The sequence below is a fragment of the Solanum tuberosum genome, unplaced genomic scaffold, assembly GCF_000226075.1.
Source record: "Solanum tuberosum cultivar DM 1-3 516 R44 unplaced genomic scaffold, SolTub_3.0 scf00180, whole genome shotgun sequence".
NCBI classification, from domain to species: domain Eukaryota; kingdom Viridiplantae; phylum Streptophyta; class Magnoliopsida; order Solanales; family Solanaceae; genus Solanum; species Solanum tuberosum.
Genome location: NW_006239107.1, coordinates 837,727 through 863,217, shown reverse-complemented (window position 1 = coordinate 863,217; position 25,491 = coordinate 837,727). Strand labels below are relative to the sequence as shown.

The 25,491-nt window shown below is 33.8% G+C and overlaps 4 protein-coding genes across 4 annotated transcripts in view; 2 read left to right on the top strand and 2 right to left on the bottom strand.

The window, feature by feature from the left end:
* The window catches only part of LOC102603420 (ABC transporter A family member 7-like), a 9,440-nt gene extending 5,954 nt beyond the window's left edge, over positions 1-3,486 (top strand). The window contains exons 12-18 of the mRNA XM_006354768.2: positions 837-1,037; positions 1,199-1,308; positions 1,425-1,509; positions 1,969-2,097; positions 2,187-2,292; positions 2,469-2,557; positions 3,069-3,486. Of these exons, the coding sequence (XP_006354830.1) occupies positions 837-1,037; positions 1,199-1,308; positions 1,425-1,509; positions 1,969-2,097; positions 2,187-2,292; positions 2,469-2,557; positions 3,069-3,362 (1,014 nt within the window). The 3' untranslated portion in view covers positions 3,363-3,486. The remainder of the gene's footprint in view (positions 1-836; positions 1,038-1,198; positions 1,309-1,424; positions 1,510-1,968; positions 2,098-2,186; positions 2,293-2,468; positions 2,558-3,068) is intronic.
* Positions 3,487-3,865: 379 nt separating this feature from the next.
* On the bottom strand, positions 3,866-8,839 carry LOC102588270 (ABC transporter A family member 2-like). The gene is made up of 16 exons (XM_006354727.1): positions 8,465-8,839; positions 8,098-8,329; positions 7,852-8,021; positions 7,488-7,673; positions 7,292-7,387; positions 7,000-7,203; positions 6,762-6,921; positions 6,439-6,671; positions 5,921-6,038; positions 5,763-5,839; positions 5,544-5,633; positions 5,291-5,437; positions 4,930-5,196; positions 4,750-4,830; positions 4,482-4,658; positions 3,866-4,380 (listed from the first exon to the last, which is right to left on the bottom strand). The coding sequence occupies exons 1-16, from the start codon at positions 8,831-8,833 to the stop codon at positions 4,141-4,143; spliced, it is 2,847 nt and encodes a 948-aa protein (XP_006354789.1). The 5' UTR covers positions 8,834-8,839; the 3' UTR covers positions 3,866-4,140.
* A 367-nt stretch (positions 8,840-9,206) lies between these two features.
* LOC102587948 (ABC transporter A family member 7-like) lies at positions 9,207-15,698 on the top strand. Its single transcript, XM_006354726.2, has 18 exons — positions 9,207-9,348; positions 10,771-11,149; positions 11,252-11,319; positions 11,409-11,547; positions 11,648-11,767; positions 11,860-11,978; positions 12,136-12,294; positions 12,462-12,624; positions 12,717-12,842; positions 13,003-13,086; positions 13,180-13,535; positions 13,731-13,931; positions 14,008-14,117; positions 14,200-14,284; positions 14,373-14,501; positions 14,582-14,687; positions 14,895-14,983; positions 15,160-15,698. The coding sequence occupies exons 1-18, from the start codon at positions 9,271-9,273 to the stop codon at positions 15,454-15,456; spliced, it is 2,808 nt and encodes a 935-aa protein (XP_006354788.1). The 5' UTR covers positions 9,207-9,270; the 3' UTR covers positions 15,457-15,698.
* An 874-nt stretch (positions 15,699-16,572) lies between these two features.
* On the bottom strand, positions 16,573-18,265 carry LOC102587627 (transcription factor PRE3-like). Its single transcript, XM_006354725.2, has 2 exons — positions 17,967-18,265; positions 16,573-16,907 (listed from the first exon to the last, which is right to left on the bottom strand). Exons 1-2 carry the CDS (start codon positions 18,093-18,095, stop codon positions 16,758-16,760), a joined length of 279 nt encoding a protein of 92 aa, XP_006354787.1. The 5' UTR covers positions 18,096-18,265; the 3' UTR covers positions 16,573-16,757.
* Between the last annotated feature and the right edge of the window lie 7,226 nt (positions 18,266-25,491).

Here is a 25,491-nt window from a genome sequence, read left to right as displayed (position 1 = left end):
CGTTGGGTGGGTGGGTGGGGAGGAGACAATGAACTTGGAAGTTACTTATGAAATTTGTTTTCCCTACTTTCATTAGGGAAATCATTTTCCTCATTTTTAAGAGCTTGTTTTCCTTGAGAAAATATTCTCCAATATTTTATAATATTTTATCAACCAAACATGAGAAAATTGAAAAAAAAATTCAGAAAAAAGTTCTCCAAAGGTTTTCCTACATACCTAACACACCCGTAGTCTCTTTTTTATGGTTTTGATTGATCCTCACCTCGAGAGCTGACTTTATGGGGTTGAGTAAGACCTACGGTCTATTTTCATAGCAAAGTTCAATCCAAATTTCCAGTCCTTGGGCGTATGGAGAGTGGGGAAGAGGGTGTTAGAGTCCAACATCAGTTGAGGGAATGAGCTTTTATCTCCTTATATGGTGTTGGACAATCCTCGCCTTATGAGCTAGCTTTTGGAGTTGAGTTAGACCCAAAATCTAGCTTCTTTCACGGTCCTAATTCTTTGCTTATTATATAATAGTGCACTCCATATTATATTATCCACGCTCCAAATGTCTAGGCCTAGGCGTGCATGGGTGTTAAAGTGTCTCATATTGGTTATGGGAATCAGTTGTTGCCCCCATACATGGTCATTGATAATCCTCATTTCATGAGCTACCTTTTGGGATTTAGTTAGACCCAATGTCAATTTTTTTTCAGAACTCTCATTAAGTATATTGTAGTGTCTGTTATGGTTATTTGGATGCTTTCCATGTTCTAGTTGCAGTCACTTGAATCGTCCTGCAGTATGCCTATAGTTGAGTCATCTCATTGTAGTCTTTTGGCTTTCTTTTACAGAGAGAGAAGGTTGAACAGTTGCTAGAAAAGCCACATTTGAATTATTCTGCCATTTGCTACAACCTCAAAAAGATGTATCCAGGAAAGGACGGGAACCCCGATAAACTTGCAGTTAAAGGAGTAACTCTCGCCTTACCGCGTGGGGAATGCTTTGGCATGCTTGGTCCAAATGGTGCGGGAAAAACTACTTTTATTAGCATGGTTAGTGAAAGTTGTCTAAAGTAACTGGGAATGAATTTTAGTTACCACATAGACCATGTTTTCTTGGGTTTAATCAAGATCTGCTTGAATTATGTACATTGCACTTTTCCCTAGCATTTTCAAAGTGTTGGAACTTATTAAGCTATGGTACTAAATGACAGATGACTGGGCTCTTGAAGCCAAGCTCTGGGAGTGCGTATGTTGAGGGTCTAAATTTGCGGACTCAAATGAACGAAATATATGGTAGCATGGGTGTGTGTCCACAACATGAGTAAGTTTATTTGTTTTCATCATGCCTATGAACACTTGCGGTGTCATTTTTGTTCTTCGTTTTGCATTTCAAAGTGTTGACTATTAAACTTTCTCTGTTTATCCAATCCTTGTTAGCTTGCTCTGGGATACCCTAACAGGAAGGGAACACTTACTCTTTTATGGAAGACTGAAAAATCTCAAGGGTGCTGCTTTAAGCGAAGTACGTATATATAACCATCAACTACATTTCAACATCTACTTAAATGAAGCCAAAATTAAAGAATGGATATGATGGTTTTCTTATATATATTTGCTTAGAGATGTTATATTTTGAAAGAAGATTAGCCCTGTCTCTTGCTGTTGCATAGTGAATAAAATGTTCCTAACTAGTCAATGCTGCTGTGAAAGAATTTGTACATCTGATCATTAGCAGAATCCAATAAATTAGAAATGAGTCACCTTTGTATCCTTACAACGTCGCATTCCGTGAAGATAATTTGTCATTGTGGTCTTTAATTTCCTTTGGGATTCTGTTAACAACAAGTATCTTTTACAAGCTCTGGAGAAAATCGCTAAGATTGACATACACTTCTATTTTATTCTGAGAAAGCCCTTTATCATGACGGAAAATTGTTTGATGCATTTATTTTCTCTCTTTGATCCTACCCTATTGCAACAGGCGGTGGAGAACTCTCTAAAAAGCTTCAATCTTTTCCAAGGAGGAGTTGCTGACAGATTAGCAAAAAAATATAGTGGAGGTATGAGGAGAAGACTCAGTGTAGCCATTTCATTGATTGGGGACCCGAAAGTACGTACTCCTCTTATATTATGACTTGAAATTGTGCTAAAGTTCTGGGTTCCAATGAGCTAATACTAACAGAACTCAAAAATTTTAAGGTTGTCTATATGGATGAGCCAAGCACTGGACTTGATCCTGCTTCACGGAAAATGTTGTGGGATGTCGTGAAGCATGCAAAGAAAGATAGAGCAATCATTCTCACTAGTAATCTGCTCTACACTTAGTTTTTATATACAAGCATTTCTGTTTTGGGTTATATTTTTGTAGTTATCTTGAAGTTTATCCTGCGATTACCATGCAATCTCAAACATAAGCTTTATGTTTGCGTCTTCTCTCATTTGGGATAACATCAGTGATGTTGTTCTTTCTCTTCCTCTCAGCACACTCGATGGATGAGGCAGAATATCTTTGCGATAGGATAGGTATCTTTGTGGACGGAAACTTCCAGTGCTTGGGAACCTCAGATGAGGTAACTTCTATGACCTTACCAACTAATTTACAACTAAAATTTCGGAACTTGATTAACACATTGAAGCTTGCATCTGTTACTGTGAATTGCTGAGAAAGTTAATATTCTAGATTTGATTTCCTACTCAATTAGCTAGGATAACATCTCGAAGGAGTGACCGTGCTTAAGGTTGGGAGAGTGGCAATGGGAGCTTGGATTTTTAAATTTCTTGTTTATTGGTGAACCATTAAACCATTATCTAAACCAGTATATGGCTACTAAATCAATCTCATTAAAGATTCTTATCTTGTGTGATCAAATTCTGTTGATTCTCGTCCTAGTGTGATGCCACTTCTTTGGTCCATATGATTATCCTACCCATACCTCATTCTGCAATCATGGTATCTAATCTTGCTAATACTAAACTGTATAATTAGCAGAAACTCTGTATATGGAGAGTTTTATTTACTGGTAAAGCTATAGTGTGTATGCTGGAACATATTTCTGATCATATGTTAACTGTAAATGACAGTTAAAAGCTAGGTATGGGGGATGCTACATGTTCACCATGACTACATCACCAGAAAATGGGTGTAAAGTGGAAGACTTGGTGAAACGCCTATCTCCAAATGCGAAGAAAACGTACCATTTATATGGCACTCAGAAATTTGAGCTTCCAAAAGATGAGGTGAAACTTTCAGATGTGTTCCTAACGGTTAGACAAGCAAAGGAGAGATTTTCAGTTCAGTCTTGGGGTTTGGCTGACACAACGCTGGAGGACGTCTTCATCAAGGTGGCAACTGAGCACAGTGAATCACTTCACTAATAATCTTTTAGTGTATGCTGTTATACAGACTACAGTAGCTGGGTTTCATCTGGTTGTTGAATCCTTCATTCTCTTGCTTGTAAGATATCATTTTATAGACAAGAAGGATTGTTGATTTATCTCAGTGAATTGCTCCACACACTGTTCGATTATGTCTCTATGGGTATATCACTCCCCAAGGTTTGCTTTGTTAGCTTCTGCATGACATTTGGTAATTTTGATTCTAACACTTTCTAACCTACCATAATTCCTTTCTCCGGACTTAGAATTGGTTACAAGCTAACATATATATATGAATTTAGCAAAGTCAATTAGACTTTACCAAAAAAGCATATTCATACACTGAGCCACAGAAAGCAATTCAGACTCGTAACGAGTTCTCAAGGTGCTATATTGTAGAGAGAATCTAAATTACTATTAAAAAGTGAATATCATAAGGATATTGCATATACTGATTCCTTGGACAAAAATAATGAAGTAATAAGGGAGAAATACTTGTGACATAAGACAATCGCAACATTTACATGTTAATTACACATGGTACTCTATACACAAAAAATGATATCAATATGCAAAACTTTTGAACCCGATCAAAAGGACTAAAAGCTCCTATTGAAAATGTTTCATCAAATTAACTAATACCTAGAATTTCACCTTTTGAAGCGCCAGTGGCTTATGGTAAACTCAGACTGATAGTATAAGACTACTATTCACCTTACGATCTCTTACTGTATCTGAGTTTACATACCTCAGTCCCCTATATTTCCTAATAATATTGTCATGACAAGTGCATTTTGAGTTGTGAAGGGTCAATTACAATTCCTTGGTTTGTAGGTGAGTTGTTTGTTGGAGGATCTCTTAGTTGAATATGAGGTGGTATTGGCATTTCTTCTGAGAGGCCATATATGCAAGGACTACCTGTTTCATCTGGCTCCCAATATACTTCCACCATAATACCTCCGGGATTCTGTGGAGATTTTGTTCCTGGAAGTCCAATGAATTGTGCTCCCACAGGTACCTATTGACATATTTATGTATTAATACAAATTTTCGACTGAAGTTAATCTTGTATTAGACTAGTACTTATTATATAAACAAAGATTCTGTTGATTGACTTACTTCAACAGAGTTCCCTGAGTTCAATGTAAGAGTTTTAAATCTTCCTTCAGCTATTGCAGTTTCCACATCTGCCTGTTTAGCTATGTTCATGAACACTTCTTCAAGAGTTGTAAGACCTAGCTGGATGTCTTTTACACCAAACTCACTTTGTCTAGCTTGAAGCTCAGCAAAGAATTCCTGATAGATGTAAAAGCCAATATTGGAAGGTGAGAAGCTAAACATCGTGAAGTGTATATAAGTTAAATCCTCGAGTTATTGTAGATATTACCGTCAACATCTTTTCCCTTTCATGAGGAATAACATAGGTAAGGAAGCACTTATTTTCATCTTTAGGCACCACATCCAAGTGCTGTCAACAGAGTTATATGTTAGCTTTAAACAGTACTTGATAAAAAGAGAGAAGATTGAAAAGAAAACAAAAAGTAAGAGGAAGTAGCTTTTGACATACACTTTTGAAGAAGTGTTTCACAGCTTCAGGAGATGTTGACTCACTAACTAAGCCCACATTAGCAATGAAACCAGTACCAAATTTTGCTTTCAACCTTATGGAAGTTCCAATGCAACGAAGCCTTCCCTTTGCCATGATACTAATACGGTCACTTAAGACATCAGCTTCTTCCATTGAATGGGTTGTCAAGATAATGGCACGTCCTTTTTTGGCTTTCTCGATAATGTCCCAAACGTGCCTTCGAGTAATTGGATCCATACCAGTAGTCTATGAATATATCAGGGAAAGAAAATGTTAAAACAGAAGCATAAAAGCTGATAAAAACATCATATGGAAAGAATTTTTAACTACCAGTACCTACCGGTTCATCCAAAATAACCAACTTTGGATCTCCAATAAGGGCTATAGCAACACTAAGACGTCGTTTCATTCCTCCACTGTAACTACAAGATCTCATCTTGGCTGACACCTTAGTGATTTTTGACTGGGATAATAGTTGAGCTACCACCTGTTTTCGTTTGAAGAGTTCATTTGGTAAGATTTAAAACAGCTAACTTGTGGAATCGTTAGAAAGGTACAGAAGGATCGATACAGTTTAGGCTTATTTGCAATACCGTGTCTACTGAAGCAGGGGGTAGACCTTTAATGTTGGCAAAAATCTGAAGGTTCTCTTGTCCGGATAATGCATCCCAAAGAATATCAAACTATAAAATGAAAAAATGAATCAATTTCTACAATATAAAAGGTAGTATGCTATCAGCTGGTTCCATTGAAGGCTTGAAAACAGAAAATAACAAGAAGAAGAAATGAAAAGAATAGATATGTTATGTTACCTGGGGGCAAACTCCCATCATCCTTCGAATGTTTGTCATGCCCATAGAGCTTCGAATGGACTGATTATATACCAATGCTGTTGAAAAATGCTTCATGTTACACATATGCAACTTTAATGAACGTAAAATATGATAAAAGTTGGGATCAAAGCTATTACCATCTCCTGCTGTAACAGGATTAATCCCAGTCAAACAACTTATAGTAGTAGTTTTTCCAGCTCCATTGGGCCCAAGCATACAAAGTAGCTGATCCTTTTCGACGTTCAACCATAAGCCCTACGGTCATGATTTAAGAAATGTGAGGCCATTATTCTCAGCTGGCTAGTGCTGAAATACTAGTCAAAGAAAAGGACTCTAAACAGCAAGATGCAGATGCAAATTGGTTGAAAGTTTGGATGGCTAAACAAAGAGTAAACAAGTTCCTGTTTTAACACTTTTTGCGAAAATTCAGAGGTGGAACCAGAATTTGAAGTTTAGGAGTTTCTGCAACAACCTCAAGTAAATATTACAAACAATAACTGGGTTCACGTTAATATTTATAGATAATTTGTAGATTTCTTAATATATGTACAAGGCCAGGATAAAAATTATCGGGCTCATGATGTACTAAATTGCATCATCAACATAGCTGCTACTACTACTACTGTTATCTTCATATGGACCATAGATAAAGTACCTTGACACTATGGAAAGGAGGACTTTTTTTTCTACAGCAGCAGCAGCAGCCACCTGTTTTCTTTCCAGGATATGTCTTAATAAGACCGCGTATTTGAACTGCATTATTGGAATTGTCACCTTCCATAGCTTGCTTTTTAACAGTGTTTTCTTCTGTAAGAACGTCTTCGTCATCTGGTGTAATAGGATCCAGCCGTGGCAATGAGCCTGAACAGATGCTACAGTTTCCTCCCTCTTACATTAGAAGGAACAGAATAATTAGATTTTTACAGCTTACAGAAAGAATAGATAGTACAGTAAAGTGGGAGTGTAGGTAGTGTTTACCTTTCACACTACTTCCACCGTTTCCAGTCCAGTAGCCAGGATATAGGAAGTACAATTTTGATTTTCTCACACCAGATATATTTGGAATTATGTTGTCGAAGTATATAGCCAGGACGAGCCAGAAAAAAAATGTTTTCACAAGTAGTATATACACATCATGCTGTTAACATAAGGGGAAATATATTAGTTGCAAGAAGAAAACAGATGAGGCAAAGACCATAGGTGGCGATAGACGTACCATGGTAGTTACACAGTCTGGTTCTTTAGGTAAACACTTTGCCCTAGTACTCCAGCTAATACCTGGATCTTTAGGACTTTCAGTTGCTTTAGTAAGTAACTGAAGACCTATAGTAAGAAGATTTGGTGGGAACAATGACCAATAAACCCTATGGCCATTGGAATATGCTGCGGAGTAGGGATAATTAGCCAGCTGTGAACCAATCTAAAAAATGGAACATGACGAATATGTTATTCCACAGATGATCAGTAATAAACAATAAAACTACGTCTCAAGTTAAGGACGGACTTACCATAGTAATGAAACCAACAATAAAGATGACAAAAGCCACATTTGTCGCTGAAGCTGCTTTGGTAAGGAAAGTAGACAGCCAATATCCAAAGACAACCTTGCAAAAGGAACATAAACATTTATCATACAAGTTTAGCATTACCAAAACTCTGTATTTGGTAAAACTTAAAAAGTTTAGAGGGATGATTGAGGCGTACCATAGTAAGTTGGAAGAGGAAAAACAGAAGGAACACAACCAATACGTTATTGCGCAAGAAAAAATCAAATTGAAACATCATTCCAAAGATCACAGTAAGCGCAGAAGAGAAAAATATGAGGAGTCCTTCCCAAGTGATCCATGACAACCAATAGGCCGTATCAAAAAGGCCCATCATAGTCATTGCCTGCAAGGGCGCCAAATATGGCATTTAGAAAATGAAACAATTTGCCAAAGTTATCTTTCATGATTTTCTACTTATTTCCGCAACATTAATAAAACTATATACCTTACAAAAAATAAAATAATTTCAAGTGTTCAATCTTAAAGGTTACATTCTGGATCCTTATCAAAATGGCGGTTACCTGTCGAAGCTTGAGTTCCTTTTCAGTGATCAAAGCACTGACTTGGAAGACAAAACCAAATATAGCAACTGCCATGAAAAAGACCATTGCTGATAAAGTCACTTCATTGAATATTTCACCAGGAGGATGCGGAAATTCTTTAAAACTGACATCCCAGGGGAATTTTGGATCTGAAAATGTATATAAAAACTTAGTAAATAAAACACAGAACAAAGGTGTGATGTGCTTAAGAAAAAGTATATGTACCTCCAATCAGATTTCTTGCGATTTCACGTTCTGCTGCTATTTGAAGTGGGATTTGGAACTTAAAAGTTGGATCTTCAGTTACTCCTCGTTTCACTACATCCGTGGAGTTTGTCTGAATACCATAACTAATTTTATTCCCCTTCACTATTGTAAAGTGCACAGCTGCAGGACAACGCACAGGATTATCAAAAAGCCATTTATCCACATCCTTTGCCGTGTTAAATGCTAGAACCTGGCACAACAATTTTAACTGTCAATCCATCAAATCAAAAGAATCATGGTACAATAGATCAAAAACAATATACTACTAAAAACACAATACATATGTATATGAATTTAACATATGCGCGTACTTGATCCAGCATACCTTGTTGGCAGGAATAGGCCTACCAGGATTATTTGCCATAATTCCCTTAACAACATCCCCTATAGTTTTACTATGTTTTCCACTCCAAATGAAATCATAGCATGGAGTCTTAATATAAAACTTGTCCTCGCAAGGTGGGATAGGTGGCGCCATAAGAGGTTTAGGATCGCGCAATTCTTTAGCATAGCTGTTATCTGCATTGCGCGATTCATCAGATAATTTAATGCAGAATAGAAGGAAAATGAAGAAGAAAGACGAGAAGAGCTGTAGGAATGTTGCGGGCTTGTTACGCAATGCAAGCAACACATTTTTCTTAAATAATGCTTTGTATTGCTGCATTAGCAGAGGGATTCCCCCCTGCAATTCCATTGCCCTTCTCTCTTCTTCTTCTTTATCTTCAAATTCAAATTTTCCCTTTTTTTTTTACTTATTTCTTAAACTTGCAACGTCTCATTAATTAAATATAAATAAAACTACTGATCTCAACTAGTGACAAACCGATTTATGTGCAAACAAATAAACTACTTTTTTTTTAACTCTAAAAAAAATTTTAAAAATAATTTTGTGGTTAATTAATTAACTTGTTAGTCAATTTTAAGACATTAATTTACCACCAGGTTTAAAGGCGAAAGAAAGGGCAGTTCACTGTTACCCTGAAACAACTCTTATTTAAGAGATTTTTACTTTTCATTAACGAACTCATTTGAAGTAACTTTAAAAAAAAAAAAAAAAAAAAAAAAAAAAGAGAGAGAGAGAGGGGATTGTTTTTCTACTTCAGTTACTGGGGTTGAAACAGAGGTCCTTCAATGGCAGACTCTGTGACAGCTCCAGCGACTTACGGGACTCAAGCCGATGCTTTGCTAAGGAAGAATTTGACATTTCAGGTACGGCTTTTTCTTGAATTTAGGATTTCTAAAATATGAGTGTGAGTTAACAATAAATTAAGTGGGAATATGTCAAAAAAAAAATTGGATGGATATATAGTACGTATTGAATTTTTCTCGATGAAAGTTTTGTCTCTGCCACGGATCCAAAATTATTTTTTTTGGCTTTGTATGTGCAAGTTTTTCTCTCTGTGATACATATATCAAGCGTGAAATGTTTCTTAATTGGGGATGCAAAGCTGTGCGTTTGCATGGTAAAACTACATAAATCCGCAAAAATTTCAATTCGCCTCACCCCACATTGATATTAAATCGTGAAATTTTAAAAGGAGATATTTTCGAAGTATAATTAAGTTAATATTAACTTTTTTATTATCATCTCCTAATTGCTGCTAACAAAAGGATAGATATTTAAAGAGGTAGACATAATATTTTAAACCATATAGAAAACCAATGTCACTAATGTAATCTTGGAGGGAGTTTTCTAAATTTGTTTTGGTTAAACCGGCAATCTGCTCTGACCCCACATTTCAACCCGCCCCGTCCTTCCCCGCAACCATCCCGGTGACTGGTGAGCGTGACTCGAAATTTAAGAAATGTTTTTGATCGGATCCGCAGGAATCAATAGAAAAGGAAAAATCCGTTACATGTTTTTGCCTTTCTTTATTATTTGAGAGGAGAAACTCAGGATTAAAGAATCTGACGATCCAGCTTTGATAATAGGTGAAGTAACTCAGGATCATTATACAAAACAATGCATGTTATATTCTTAGCGAGTGTGCACAAGTAGGTACTTAAACTTGTATAAAATTGAACAAGTAGATACACTTGTCCTACATGACATAATACACATAGGATACCACGTAGGACACAAAATTGTCATGTATGGTGCCATATAAGACGAATGTGTCTATTTGTTCAATTTTATACAAGTTTAAGTACCTACTTGTGCACACTCGCTAAGAATATAACATGCATTGTTTTGTATAATGATCCTGAGTTACTTCACCTATTATCAAAGCTGGATCGTCAGATTCTTTAATCCTGAGTTTCTCCTCTCAAATAATAAAGAAAGGCAAAAACATGTAACGGATTTTTCCTTTTCTATTGATTCCTGCGGATCCGATCAAAAACATTTCTTAAATTTCGAGTCACGCTCACCAGTCACCGGGATGGTTGCGGGGAAGGACGGGGCGGGTTGAAATGTGGGGTCAGAGCAGATTGCCGGCGCACATTCAAAGTTAAAGGTCATAGTTGACAGCTGACACCAAGTTAAGGGTCATGTTTATGTATTATGCATTTCTTTTATGTGTTGAATAGGCTTTGTACATGATCCAGAATTCCAGATTGTGATAATTTACATGTAGTATCATTTTTTTGCTTCTAAACTGAAGTGGTTTGTTGTCAATTTTTTTGATGCAGAAACGAAATGTCAAGACAAATGTTCGCCTCATCTTAGTCCCTATTTTACTCGTTCTTTTAATAAGGTCCATTGAATTCTCGAGTACTGCGATGACGTACAAAGACACTAAATGTGGCTGCCAATGTGTCGACAAAAATGGTACAGGGAAATGTGAAGAAGTATGTGGTCTGGAATACTCAAATCCGTTACAAGCACCAAGTTGTGAAGTTAAAGAACCATATGAATGGCATCCCGTTTTCCAGTTACCGGAATCTCAATTTAGTGCTGTAAAAACTGATGTTATTACATATCCAGACTTGCCTAATGAGTCATGCAGAGACTCTAATTCTTGTCCAGCTATTATACTTGTCACTGGAACTGATCAAACTTTTGGACAAAGTATGTTTTTTTCTGAATAAAACTAAGACTAGTTTTTTTTTACCTACAAAAAAAAAAAACAAGGTTTCTAATGAATTTTTCGATTGATATGGAACTTCATAGGTGTGAATGGGTACATGGTCAAAAATGACTCAACCGTAGAGTCTACTTTCATCACCAACCAGATCATTGTGAGTCCGTTTCCATTTTCATATTTTTTTTCCCTTGGATTAACTGCTATATATCATGGACCCTGTGAACTAGCTATGAAATCTTTCAGGGTACAGAGATTCCAGCTGATCGAACGGGTTTTCAAGACCCTGCTTTCAACTCACGAAAGGCTACATTCTATATTATTCAAGCTGGGTGTCCTGCGGATTACAAGGGTGAAGAGATCAATGATGATCACGCAACATATAGTACGATTTATGCTTGTTATTTCTAACTGAACTAATAGCTTGATCTTGTTGATGTTACATTTAGCATATTCATAGCTCTGACCTTAATTTCCTACTGCAGTGTTACAATGTCGTGAAGGTTTATCCTTGTGGCGTAATAGTCCCTCTGAGATCAATGATGAGCTGTTTAAAGGTTACATAAAGGGGAATACGGAGAAAAAGACAGGCGAGATAGCAGCAGGTTGTCTAATGCTATTTTAGTAATCCGTGATTCATGTAATTAATATCAATCTCTTTTCTTAACAAAGTTGTATGATCTTCTTCTTTTTGCAGCATATGATTGGTTAAATACAAATGAAAATAGGTTCAATGTGAGTGTTTGGTATAATGGAACCTATAAGTATGAAGGTCAAAGTGAACAATTGGTACGGGTGCCTCCTTTGGTGAACCTGGTAAATCATTTACTCTTCTTCGATATGTTATTCCTCTCCTTATCAACAATTGTCAAAATGTTATCAATGATGATCAGATTAATCATTAATGTCGCGGAGAATCTTATAAAGTTTATCTAATTCATTCAAGGCTTAATGAAACTAAGTGTTTGTACAGGCATCAAATGCCTTCCTTCAAAATTTGCTTGGACCTTCCTTCAATATTCTGTTTGATAATATCAAAGAAATGCCCAAGCACGGAAGTATGAGGATGTCGGAGATTTCTTCTCAGATGGGACCAATTTTATTTTCATGGGTGATTTTACAGCTTTTCCCAGTAAGTAAATAAGTTGGATTGTTTTTTCCTTCTTATAAGTTTCCCTTTGTCATTCGCATAATAATTGCATGATGGAATAAGTTTCATATATATGATTTGTTATATTGGCTATTGCTATCCTGCCTTTTCGTGTTCCTCATGTTCGTGCTCTGGTTAACTATTTGCAGGTTGCTTTTGTAGCTCTGGTTTATGAAAAGCAGCAGAATCTACGAATCATGATGAAAATGCACGGACTTAAGGACGGCCCCTATTGGACTATTACTTATGCTTATTTTCTTCTCATATCATCTCTCTACATGTTTGGCTTTGTGGCGTTTGGCTCGCTCTTAGGTAGTGACACAGCTTTTAAATTGATTCCTTCACTAAACTCGTATTTAGTGGCTCGATAATTTATCTTTTTTCTTCTTCTCCTCCATTTGCAGAATTAAGTATCTTTCTTCGTAATGCTTTCAGCATCCAGTTTGTGTTCTACTTCATCTACATAAACTTGCAAATCGCATGTGCATTTCTGCTGGCTGGATTTTTCAAAGATGTTAAGACAGCCACAGGTGTGATATCTTAACTATTGTAAGAATTAGGATTCTTATGTTAAAAGCATATATATATATATATATATATATATCAATCATGAGAAGGATGAATTGTTTTAATTTCAGTCAATAACATGTGATATTTAACTAATTCATGCATCTACTTTTGTTGTATCAGTCATGGGGTACTTGGTGGTGTTTGCAAGTGGTCTCTTAGGATCATTCTTTTTCTCAAACTTTCTATCTGGTGCTTCAATATCAGGTAAGTTGATGATCTAGCTGTAATTCCTTTTGCGTTTTGCTTCATGTTTCTGCATACTGCACTGACATTGCATCGTTGTGAATGATATTGTAGAAGTGTGGATTATATTGATGGAGCTATATCCTGGATTTGCTCTTTATCGTGGATTATTTGAGTTTGGGGAATATAGCAAGAGTGGTCTTTATACGGGTGAAAGTGGTGGCATGAAATGGGCAAATTTGAGTGATCCTGGTAATGGGATGAAACAGGTTATGATTATAATGTTAGTGGAGTGGATAGTAGTTCTCCTTGTTGCTTTTTACTTGGACCAGATCAATTCATCAGGGAAAAGTCCCCTATTTTTCTTGGAGAACTCGCGGAAGAAGCAGACGCTATCCACTATGAACTTATTAGAAAAGAAGGATTCTGGAGTTTGTCTTGAAATGGAGAAAGAAGATGTTGCACAAGAGGTACACTTGATACTTTTGCCTTTCATAAAACATGTTTCACCTCTCTCCTTAACACCAACATATACGTAGTCAAAATAACGTTTTGCATCTGAAAATTGTGGACATCAGAACAAAACTGATAGATTTATAGCTCCTACAAAACATAAGTAGTCTTTTTGTTGTTTCAATTCAACATTTCCTCCCATTGTTGAACAGAGGGAAAAGGTTGAACATATGGTAGCTGGATCGACATCAGGTTATCCCATCGTTGTTGACAACCTGAAAAAGGTTTATCCAGGGATAGATGGAAACCCCGATAAATATGCAGTTAGAGGACTGTCACTTGCTGTGCCTGAGGGAGAATGCCTTGGTATGCTTGGCCCCAATGGTGCTGGTAAAACATCATTTATTAGTATGGTAAGTTCCGTGATATCCTTAAGACATTAGTTTTTTGTTTACTTAGTTACATCGAGTAACAAAGTGTTGCAAACAGATGATTGGGCTGACAAAGCCAAGCTCCGGTGCTGCATTTGTTGATGGCCTGAATATAAATACAGAGATGGACAAAGTATACACCGTCATGGGTGTATGCCCTCAGCATGAGTATGAAAAAACAATGTCAAGTTGACAATTCATAATTCCTACTCTATGATCTACAAATACTAATTAATAAAATCATATACAGCCTGCTTTGGGATACATTAACAGGAAGGGAGCACCTACTTTTCTATGGAAGGCTTAAAAATCTTAAAGGAGAAGTTTTACATCGAGTATGTTATGGTCCCGTTCCTAAATTTGATTCCCCCTCTTGCTCGTCAATGGATCTTAATTACATCCGAAAGTTGTTACTACCTACAGGCAGTTGAAGACTCTCTTAAGAGTCTCAACTTGTTTAACGGAGGCGTTGCTGACAAGCAATCTGGGAGATATAGTGGTGGAATGAAGAGAAGGCTAAGTGTTGCTATTTCACTCATTGGAAATCCCAAGGTACGTTTCTTCCTAATATGTCGTTTTCATTTTCTCCTCCTAAATTACGAAAAATTGAACTATATATGCAAATTTACCAGGTTGTCTACCTGGATGAGCCGAGTACTGGACTTGATCCAGCTTCAAGAGATACCTTGTGGACTGTTGTGAAGAATGCACGGAAAGGCAGAGCGATAATTCTCACTAGTAAATCTACTTTCCATCTCTAGTTTCATTGTTTTTCCATTTCGACATGAAAGTAATTACTCATCGAAATGCATAATCTTGAAAGTAATTAATTCCACTAGTACTGTGAAATGGTACGATTACTGATAATTACTTGGTGAGACTACACAGGATATGTTGATCTTGTTGTATTTGTGGTATGATTACTAACAAAGATACTAATTTCAGCCCATTCAATGGAAGAAGCGGATTATTTATGTGATCGCTTAGGAATCTTCGTTGATGGAAGCTTGCAATGCATAGCAAATTCATCAGAGGTAATTTCAAGCTTTTACACAAACAATGAGAATTCCAATTTTGAACTCAGGGATTGTTATGAGTTGCAACAATTGAAACTATGTAACAATGTTGGACTTAACTAGTTTCTTATGACTAGTACAAGTGATGAATGAGTTATTTTCCGCTCATAATTCTCAAACTGTATTATCCACAGTTGAAGGCAAGATATGGAGGGTCTTACGTGCTCGCGATAACTACATCAGCTGATAATGAGGTGGAAGTGGAGAACATGGTGCGACAAATATGCCCAAATGCCAACAAAGTGTATCATTTATCGGGTACACAGAAGTTCGAGTTGCCAAAGCATGAATCGAAAATTGCAGATGTATTTCAACTAGTTGAGAATGCAAAGAGTAGATTTCCAATTTATGCTTGGGGTATGGCTGATACAACTTTAGAAGATGTTTTTATCAAGGTTGCTTCTAGTGCTCAATCCTTTAATGAAGCATGATCATAGCATTCAACCACAAATTAGAAAAAGAAGGATCATATGTGCATGATGTTTTTTTTTGGCCTTAATTAGGAAATATTTAGGTTCATGTAGATACATCAAGTACAGAGCATATGTGACTCTTATTTTGTCATGTAATATGTGTACAATGATGCCAATCTCTGGCATTTTGTTCGTGGAATAGAAAGAGTGTTGTATCAACAAAGTATTAGTCAACGTATTTAATTGAAACCTCCAATGTCGTTGAGTGATTTAGTTTACAAAATAGCTAGCAAGAGTACTAACTAATGTGTACAGAGTTTACCAAGTAAAAAATTCAGTACAAAACTCTTTGAGCTACAAGCCTCATTTTACCCCAATCAAACAAAATCAACTGTCTCCTATATATACATATAGCAAGGCAAATCAAGGGTAGAAATTCATATATAGCAGACAACTCTTTCTCTATTTTATTCTTCATGGAGCCAAAATTCTGCAATGTCTACTAAATTTTAGTATATTTTAAAAGAAGTTTCATGAGAGATGATTAACATTGTCTCTTTCAGCGGGAGTATTTTCAGCTTATTGAGGACGTGATCTTAGATAGAATGCTCCCGCTATTTACTCTCTTTTTATTACATGATTGGTAAGCTGGGACTAGTGATTAAATATGACATGACGCATTTTCAGCTTATTGAGGACGTGATCTTATATAGAAGGTTGTGAAGGACACAAATTAGGATAGAAAATTAATAGGTAGTAGAGCATTGTATTACTTACTTATCTTTCTATACTAGTAGTCGTAGTATTTCTCATGAAGCTTCTTAGGCTTCAATTTCTACTAGTGTCTCTTGTACTTCTATTATTGCATTGTTTGCTATAGTTGCTGTTACTTCTCTCTTTTTTCAGAATGTTTTGTCATGTTTTCTATAATATTTTGCCATGATTTAGTTTTCACTTCCGTTATTTATTTTTTTCGGATCTACTTTTATGTATTTTTCCTTGAGTCGAGAATCTATCAAAAACAAACTTGTGTTGGTGCATTTTTCTCGCTACTATTCCAATATTCAGACGACAAATAAGTCTGCTAAACGAGTTCAAAATATATTATCTAAAGATGGAATTGAAATAGCCATTAATGTGGATAGAGCCCAAAAGGCTTTAAATTAAAGGTACGTTCAACTCATAAACATCATCGACAACTCTCTTTTCTAGCAGTCAATAATTAAATGGAAAGTCTAAATTAAGGGAAACCCAAAAAAGAAACAAAATGGTAAAGTAGGAAAAAAATTAAAACAAAAAAAAAGTACAAAGATTAAAGACTATTGCATAAGTAGGCTTCTAATTAGAGCTGCTTGAGTAGTGTCTGATGATTCCAATAATTCTGATAATCTGTCACTCAGATCATCAACTTCTCTATGCAAACTTTTTATGTAATTGCATGTATCTTGCAACACCCTACTTGCTGAAACCTGCTCCAAATAAAACACAAATAAATTATTAGGTGTAATTCAGATAATCGGACCATTTCTCGATTTGTACGTGTCATCCTTGACCAATAGTCATCATGCTAATATATTAATTAATGAGATCTTCACAGAAATAGCTGGACAGATTTACTGTTTACTTTTTCTAGCTGGTGTTTCAAACTGGAATAATGTGTTTAGTTTCAAGCAAATAAATATATTACTCATATCAGACAATTAACTTTAGTAAGTTCACAAATCAAGGGACAAATTAAAAAGAATCCAATGTTGGAATCTCTGTTAATTTATTAGTACTTGGGTTCCAATTTTTCAAATACCAAGAACTTAACTAAGAGCAATAAAATCTAAGGATGCATTAGATGTTCACTGAATTTTACCAATTTTAAGAGGAAATAATAAGAAATTAAGATTACTATGTTCAAATAGTATATTTTAATGTATTTTCACTTCTCTCTCTCTTTTTTTTTTTTCCTAGAATAATATTTACAGAAAGATGCTTCCACACATTTTAGGGTTCTTCCACAACGCATACCTTTACCTTAAAAAAAAAGACAAAAAAAAGTAGGTGGGAGGTGGGAGGGGCATACATATAAGTTAGTATGATTTAGTATAAACATTCGATGCAGGTAAATTTTTACCTACATAGTTAGGGGTTAAATAGAAAATAATATGATGGACACATTACATACACATTATAGAGTGTGGGAAGAACCCTAATATGTCTCTAAGGGTTTCAAGATTTTATATAAGGTGTTGTGTTGAGGTTCAGGATGACTACCACAAATTTTCTTTAAACTTTCTTACTGAAAATTCTGTGATATGGGATTCAATTTGAGTAGACGCGTCCAGAGGCGGAGCTAGGTGGGGGTTTATGGGTTCGGACGAACCCACTGACTTTTTCGTAGACTCTATATTTGTATTAGAAAATTAAATAAATATATGTATATTAACATGCGAACCCTCAAACAAAATTGATTTAGGACCCCCAAACTCCTAACTTTGGCTCCGCCTCTAGACTCGGCGAGGAGAAATGAAATGAATTACCTTGTCAGAGGATCTATTCCTGAGCTCAGGAAGAAGTTGTTGCAATTTGTTAACAAGATCATTGATTTGGTCCTCACTTATCCTTGATCCTCCTGAATGTCTTGATGATCTTGACCTTCTGCTAGACATATTTCAAATACTTTTACTACTATATATTATGTTTAATAATTGTAGATGAACTAATTAGAGACAAAATTATATATAATGGACAAATCTAGCTAGAAGTGTAAGTGTTGCTATGGAGAGTGTGAAAGAGAGAGAAGAAAAGTAATATTAAGTGCACAAAAACACAAGTAGTGGTGAAGACAATTGCATGGAAGAAAGGAATGTGTTTAGCTTGTCTTTAAATAGGGTTTTGAGAGAGAGAAGAAACAAGTTAATTAATTAATTTGCCTTTCTATGCTATGATCCTTCTTATTGTTAAGTTTTATTTTTATTTTTTGAGATTGAACTTAGAAATTTAGCAATTTCTATGCATGTGTTCTCTCTTAATGTGTGTGAGTGTGTCAGAGAATACACGTAATACCATGTTATTTTATTTACATCTACGTAGTACTATCTAGTATATTTTAGAAAGGGGAAACTAAGCAAATATCACATAAAAGTAAAATAATTATAAGGAAAAAAGGATAAATATATTCTTGAAATATCGTAAATGATATGTAGATACCCTCCGTCATACTTTTGGTACATTGGTGCCCCTGCCATTCAAAAACTAGAGCATATATGCCCTTCACTCTAACGTAAGACTAAATAGGGACACGTGACACAATCTTATCCGTCGATCCAATATTTAATAAATGTCGGTCGGTGGATAAGATTATGACACGTGTATGTCTGTTAGTATAAAGGGTATATATGCTCTAGTTTTTGGACGACAGGGGTACCAATGTTCCAAAAGTATGACAGAGGGTATCTGCATACCATTTACGATAGTTCGGGGGTAGATTTGTCCTTTTTCCCTAATTATAAATATATACCCCTTTATATTCATACTCCACAAAATAATTACACTATATACCTTCCCAACTAATTTCGCTTAACTGATACTAAATCAGTATCATATACTGTATTGGTATCATTAAGGTTGGTAATTTTGCTTAATTGATACTAAATATATATACTGTATTGGTATCATTAAGATTTCTTGTTCAGAAAGTACTCATTAGTCAGTGTTACTTTAAAAGTACATATGTACTCTTATAGTATCATTGACTAATGAGTAATTTCTGAACAAGAAATCGTAATGATACCACAACAATATACATGCATATACTCTTATAGTATCATTGAATAATGAGTATTTTCTGAACAATAAACCTTAATGATACCAATACAGTATATATACACTAATTTAATATCAGTTAAGCGAAAATTATCAATCTTAATGAATGGGGTTTGAGCTGTAATTTGTTTTTTTTTTTAGAGAATGGGTATTTCTTGAATTACTTTGCATTAGAATATGAACATGTAATTATTTTGAGTTTTATGGCTCATTTATATAGTTTTTCTTTTTTAGAAATGCATATATAAAGCTAATTCATGATATCGTCACTAACTCTCTCTTCTCTAGAAGTGGAAAAATAACTTCATGGCATATGGTATGTCTTTTCCAAGAGAACACTTACACTGATATTTATAGCAATCAAATTACTATAGGCATATATGTAACTCTACATGTGTTGCAAATCCCTTTCTATTTTTTTCCAAATTAATCCTACGAATATGTGAGTGATTTATACACAATGAATATTCTCATATACCTATATATAATATAATAATATGTAGACGTATCGACTTAATTTCATGTATCGAATATTAAATGAAAAAAATATAAGACCAATATTCTGATTTGAACGATATAGACACATAAAATGTTGTGTGAATCATCAAAGACCGTTTTGCAAGACTCAGTAGTATTATTGGATGACCGACAACAAAATAATATCGTGAGGAGAGGATGAAATAACTACTGCATGCATATTTCACTTCAACGTTATAGCTTAGACCTTATTTGGATATACTTATAAGTTATAACTATGAATCATAAGTTAAAAATCTTAACTTATAGCTTTTGACTCATTTTTATTATTTTAGCTTTAAAATATATATTTTTCATCTTATTCAAATATTATAAAAAAATCTAAAATTTATGTATAAATAAATCAATTCAAACAGACGATTTATCATAAGAACAGGCCAGGGTTGACTGGTCAAGATTCATATTACAGGCAAACATGTTATTTTTTTTTCCTTCAAATAGAAAGTACACATGAGGCGACACGTAGAAGGCAAAAATAAGCGTTACACATGACCGACCTTATTAACAGGATTTATTTTGTTTATCTTATTATGGTTGTTTTTACATGTTTTTTTTTTTATAATATTAGCATAGTGAGGTCACTCATGAGGCTAGCTAGCTAGATGAATCAATCCATATCTCATATATCTTCAGTATCAGTATATTATCTACTTTGACAGATCAAATTTACTATAGTATATATCAGAGATGATCAAAAGCTAGCTTTTTTAATTTTTCCTATAAACTGACCAAATGCACTTTACAGATTCTGATATGCCCCATTAGAATCCTTTTTCAATATCTTCTTGCATTTTTCGATTGTTTTGGCAACTGTTAACTGTACTAGTACTAGCTATAGTATTAGACATACTGTGTCTTTTTTTTCTCTCTCCGATATTCATGTTGGAGCCCAACTAAATCTGACACAATATTCATATTGGAGCCCAACTAAATCTGAATTTGTTTCGAGAAGTCCCACAATGCTCCATAACAAAGGCAATTTCATACCCAATGGAACTAAAATCCGAGACCTTTTAGTTAAGAATGAAGAACTATTTATCACTCCAACATAACCGTTCGTTGGTTAGTCATGTTATGCCTTTATAAATGTAGCTCGATGTTCATCTATCTATTCTGTAATGTTCACTTCGAATTGAACTTAGCTAGTGTCAATTAATGTTATTAGTATATTAATAAAGTTGAATATTCGTGATTGACTGGTATGTGGGCCTATATATGTAGACGTTACTAGGTGCTCAACCACTCATTATATTTGACAAACTTATTTATATCGGAAATTATTATTTTCTTCCTCTCAAATTGATCTGAGTTAATTTGACTTGACACAGAGTTTTAAAAAAAATAAAATTAAAAACTTGTAGTCTATAAATCATTTCATAAAGTTAATTGTTACTATGATTAAAATATGTCAATTCTTTTTAAACTGACTAACAACATTGATGGCATTGATTGTGTAATTAAATACGTTCAAGTGTACTCAAACTAATTTGATTCTACAGGTTTCTTCTTTTTTTTCTAGGCTACATTATTACTTATGATTAGCAGAGTTTAATTAACCTATATATACTATGAGGATTTGAATTAATCGTTCTTCGAATAGCGAAAGATTAAAAAAAATTTAAGAAAAATGGGAGAATTTTGAAGGGACCACTAGTTTAAGGTCACAGTGTTAGGAGACCTATGAAATTTTCATTGGTGTTGAAGAGAATAAATCCCTTAATTGTTTCTTCTAATCATTAGAAAACTGATTTTAATTCAACGGAAGACTAAAGGAATCTTGTGAAATGAGGTTTTAATTAATTTCATGTCTTATATATATATATATATATATTGTCTTGATACGTAGCCTACCTGGAATCTATTTTGAGTACAGATTCATGATGAAGTTTAAGTTGACAACTAATTGCCATATTAATTAACATGGTCTGCGTGTTTGCTTAACTTATTACAATCTCCCTAGCTAGGCTTCATTATTTTCCTTCCCACATTAATTAACTTCTTGTGCATTGGATCACGTGGTATGCTGGACAAGCATAGATAGTTTTAAGCTAAATTTCAGGAATAAATTATACGAGTAGTATATTGATAGTATCGTAATAAAATAATGAAAATGACAAACATTACCCTTGAGGTTCCTCTCACCTCCTCAAATCCTTTTTGTTCTGGATAAGGTGATGAATATTTTTGTAAACAAACAACTTTTTTTTAGAAATTATATAATATATAATACTTTTAATACAATAAACTAAACAGTCAATAAGGAATAATATCAGAATAAGTAATCTCATGAATGAGTGAATTCTGGAAAAAAATAAGGGAGGTGATTGTTATAATATGTTAAATAATATTGATAGTTATTTTTGTATTATAAGTTAAATTATTTCTGATAGTATAATTTTTCCTATTTTTGAGCTGAGATTTACAATTATAAAAATTAAGAAAAGCAGTTGACATGATTTTCCATGAACACATGGTTGCAGAGCATCCAATGGTTGGACAGAATGAGATTCCATGAAAATAATGTGTCTTGTCTTTATATTTCATACATGTATTATATTTAGCTACTTTTTTGTGCCAAATGATTAATAAATTGCATGGATATTCTTTCTGATTCTCTACAGAGCTTCAAGTAAACATCTTTTCCAGCAATTTAATTTCTACTTGAAATTACTTCGGGGTATTTCTTCATTTTTTATGTTAATAACTTAATAAATATGAAGTTCATGAAACGAAATCGTACTATACTAGTATATAGCAAGCTAAGTATATATGGTCTGTTAAAATAAGGGGAAATTTTGGATATAGCCACTCAAAAATAGCTTAATTATGTTCCATAGCTATAGTTTGCTAATTACGATTCGTAGCTACATGTTATAGGGAGGAGAGTGACGACAAGATTGGGAGAGAGAGGAGAGAGGCGAGTGAGAGAGGGCAGAGAGTGAGAGAAAGGTGAGCGAGATAGGGCAGAGATTGAGAGAGAGGTGAATTGTATATGTATATCGGTTAGATAGTTGAATATATGTAACTGGTATACATACGTATTTGTTTATTTGGCAAGCAAGATTGGGAGAGGCGAGCGAGACTGTGAGAGGGAGGAGAGAAGCGAGTGAGAGGGGGCAATAATTTGTATAATTCACATCTCGTTTGTATAATTATCAGGTACATTTTTATAATTCACGAGTACATTTGTATAATTCGCGTGTTTTTGCATAATTGAGTAATATTAAGTCTGAAATTATACAAATATGATAAAACTTGAAATAACAAATTGATACAAACATAGACATATGAACTTTAAACAATTATACAAATTATATTATACAAATTACATTATATAAATTATACTATACAAAATCCAAAAACTACACGTTTATACAAACTTTAAAAATTTATACACAAAAAGATTGAATGTATATGGTGATAAAATTGAAAAACCAAAGGAAATCATCGTCATATACAAATACAAAATATCAAACGAAGAATTGTTAGTTGTGAATTATACAAATGTGGCTAATTATACAAACGTGACTAATTATACAAACTCGAAGTCAGCTCACGTAATTAGTGGTTAATGTTAATCGCGAGTGATAATTATAGTAAACTATAGCAATGATAACTAATTAAGTAGTATAAATTTACTTAACCGTATAATTTTCCCTTAAAAGAATAGTTTATTAATTTTTTAATAGATTATTTTTATACACTATTATATATATTTTATAAATACTAATACTACTCTTTGAATTTTATCAAATGCGTAAGTGGAACCAGCGTAACTCCCTTCATAGCTTATTCACCGAACTCCTTCCCACCCAATACAAAATTACTATTCTCCCCCTTTCATTTAACTTGGCCTTTACAATTAAAAATAATTTTACTTGTTTATTCTACCTTTTATAAAAGTAGAAGTAAGGTTTTTACATACCACCCTCTCAAATTTCTATTTCTGAAATTACATTAAATATATTATTGTTATTTTTTAATAAATCAAGAAAAAAATATAATTATTTAGCAAATATTATTCTTATTATTAAATAACTACATCAAACTATATAAGTCAAATTTAAATTTTTACAGAATAATTAATTAAGTTAAATAAATATCTAATCACTATTTTTTAATTAAAAAATATATCAAATAAAATGAAACGGAGGTAGCAATAATATCTAACTATATATTTATTGACATTAATAATTCAAAAATAATAATTCAAAAAAAAAGAGTAGGAGGCAAATAAATTGGAGAAGGCAAAAGAGAGGGACAAAAAGAACAATTAAACCAGTGGTGGTGAGGGATAATTTATTTAATTAAATTCATAGAAATAGTAATGCTCAGCGAGCCTTTCGGAGCACATGAAGTTGATCCAATAGACAGCAAGGACTGAGCTCGAAGTCACGAGCACCTTTATTTTTTATTCCATTTATTAATTTATAATAACACACGTATTTTAATCTATTATTTACTCTATTAATATTATCAAATTAAGATTATAACAATCACTTGTTAGTTTGATTCTATTAAAATTTAAAACTATACACTATCGTTCCAATAATATTAACTATGTTTCTGTTTCAAATAAATTAAAGTCAGTTATAGAAATTCTTATTTTTCAAATAAAACTCAACTCATACCATCATTATACCAAATGACAAATAATAATGATTAAATCATATTATAGATCTTTTGTTCTACTAATAAAATATATGGCACACAATTAAACTCTTCTTGATTTACTTTCAAATCCAGTGGGCTGGTTTTTTCCTTTTCAAAAATTTAATAAAGAGCTTAGTGTAAAAAGAAATCAATTTGTTCTATTAAAATCTTTGACACCCCAAGAAAGATATAACGTGATCTTCTCAGCATATTTTGTTTAATTATTTTTATATATATAGTACTATCATGATTTGTCTAATTCTACAGATATTGATATTTGAGCCTCTGAGGCTATATATGTCCAATAATTAATTATAATTAATATATAAACTCTTTTAGTCGGTGAATAGTAAGATGTGCCTCATATAAATTATCTCTAGTTCTAATATATGGTAATTAGTCGAACTCACTATAAGACAAAAGTTTAAACCGACTTTGAATACCGATCAAAGGAACTCGTTTAATCTAATTAATCTAAAGACTAAATTCGATGTTACTACACTATTAATATTGTTTTGCTAGCTTTCTTGATTATAGTAATTTTATACTCTATCGATATGTGCATTTACGATCTTCCCATATACCAGGTTTGTTTGACCATGAAGATGAGGTGTGTTGGATGACTGAGAAGGGGCATATACAATATAATGATCAATATGAAATGTAATTTATAATTTGTGAAATTTAATTTTTTTTACTTTCATTAGAAAAATCATTTTTCTCCTAGATATGCTTTCTTAGAGAGAAAAAAAATCAAAATTTTTTATCAACAAGACAAGGAAAATTGGAAAAAACGCCTCCTTCCCAAACACGTCTTAATGAAAGATGAGGATTCAACAAATTAGGAATCCAAGGAGAGTAGGTAGCTAGGTTGGCAGTTGAAAAGTAGGAAATTGAATAAGCAGTGCACGTGTACGTAGTACTAGTTCAAATTTTATTTTTAATTTGTTTCCATCCGATATTCGGTCTCCCATATTAGAGCCCGACTAAATTCTGCTTCGCGCCGGAAAGTCACATAGCAAGAGGTAAAGTGTTCTTTAACAAAAGTGA

What these genes read in the sequence shown, in the direction of transcription:
- LOC102587948 (XM_006354726.2), top strand. Translation starts at nt 9,271, where the DNA reads ATGGCAGACTCTGTGACAGCTCCAGCGACTTACGGGACTCAAGCCGAT. An exon ending in CACTCATTGGAAATCCCAAG is followed by an intron (nt 14,502 to 14,581) that starts GTACGTTTCTTC and finishes CAAATTTACCAG; the next exon opens with GTTGTCTACCTGGATGAGCC. An exon ending in CAGAGCGATAATTCTCACTA is followed by an intron (nt 14,688 to 14,894) that starts GTAAATCTACTT and finishes TACTAATTTCAG; the next exon opens with CCCATTCAATGGAAGAAGCG.
- LOC102588270 (XM_006354727.1), bottom strand. Translation starts at nt 8,833, where the DNA reads ATGGAATTGCAGGGGGGAATCCCTCTGCTAATGCAGCAATACAAAGCA. An exon ending in AGGAACTCAAGCTTCGACAG is followed by an intron (nt 7,674 to 7,851) that starts GTAACCGCCATT and finishes GCGCCCTTGCAG; the next exon opens with GCAATGACTATGATGGGCCT. An exon ending in CCCCTGCTTCAGTAGACACG is followed by an intron (nt 5,438 to 5,543) that starts GTATTGCAAATA and finishes AAACGAAAACAG; the next exon opens with GTGGTAGCTCAACTATTATC.
- LOC102587627 (XM_006354725.2), bottom strand. Translation starts at nt 18,095, where the DNA reads ATGTCTAGCAGAAGGTCAAGATCATCAAGACATTCAGGAGGATCAAGG. An exon ending in GGAATAGATCCTCTGACAAG is followed by an intron (nt 16,908 to 17,966) that starts GTAATTCATTTC and finishes TATTTGGAGCAG; the next exon opens with GTTTCAGCAAGTAGGGTGTT.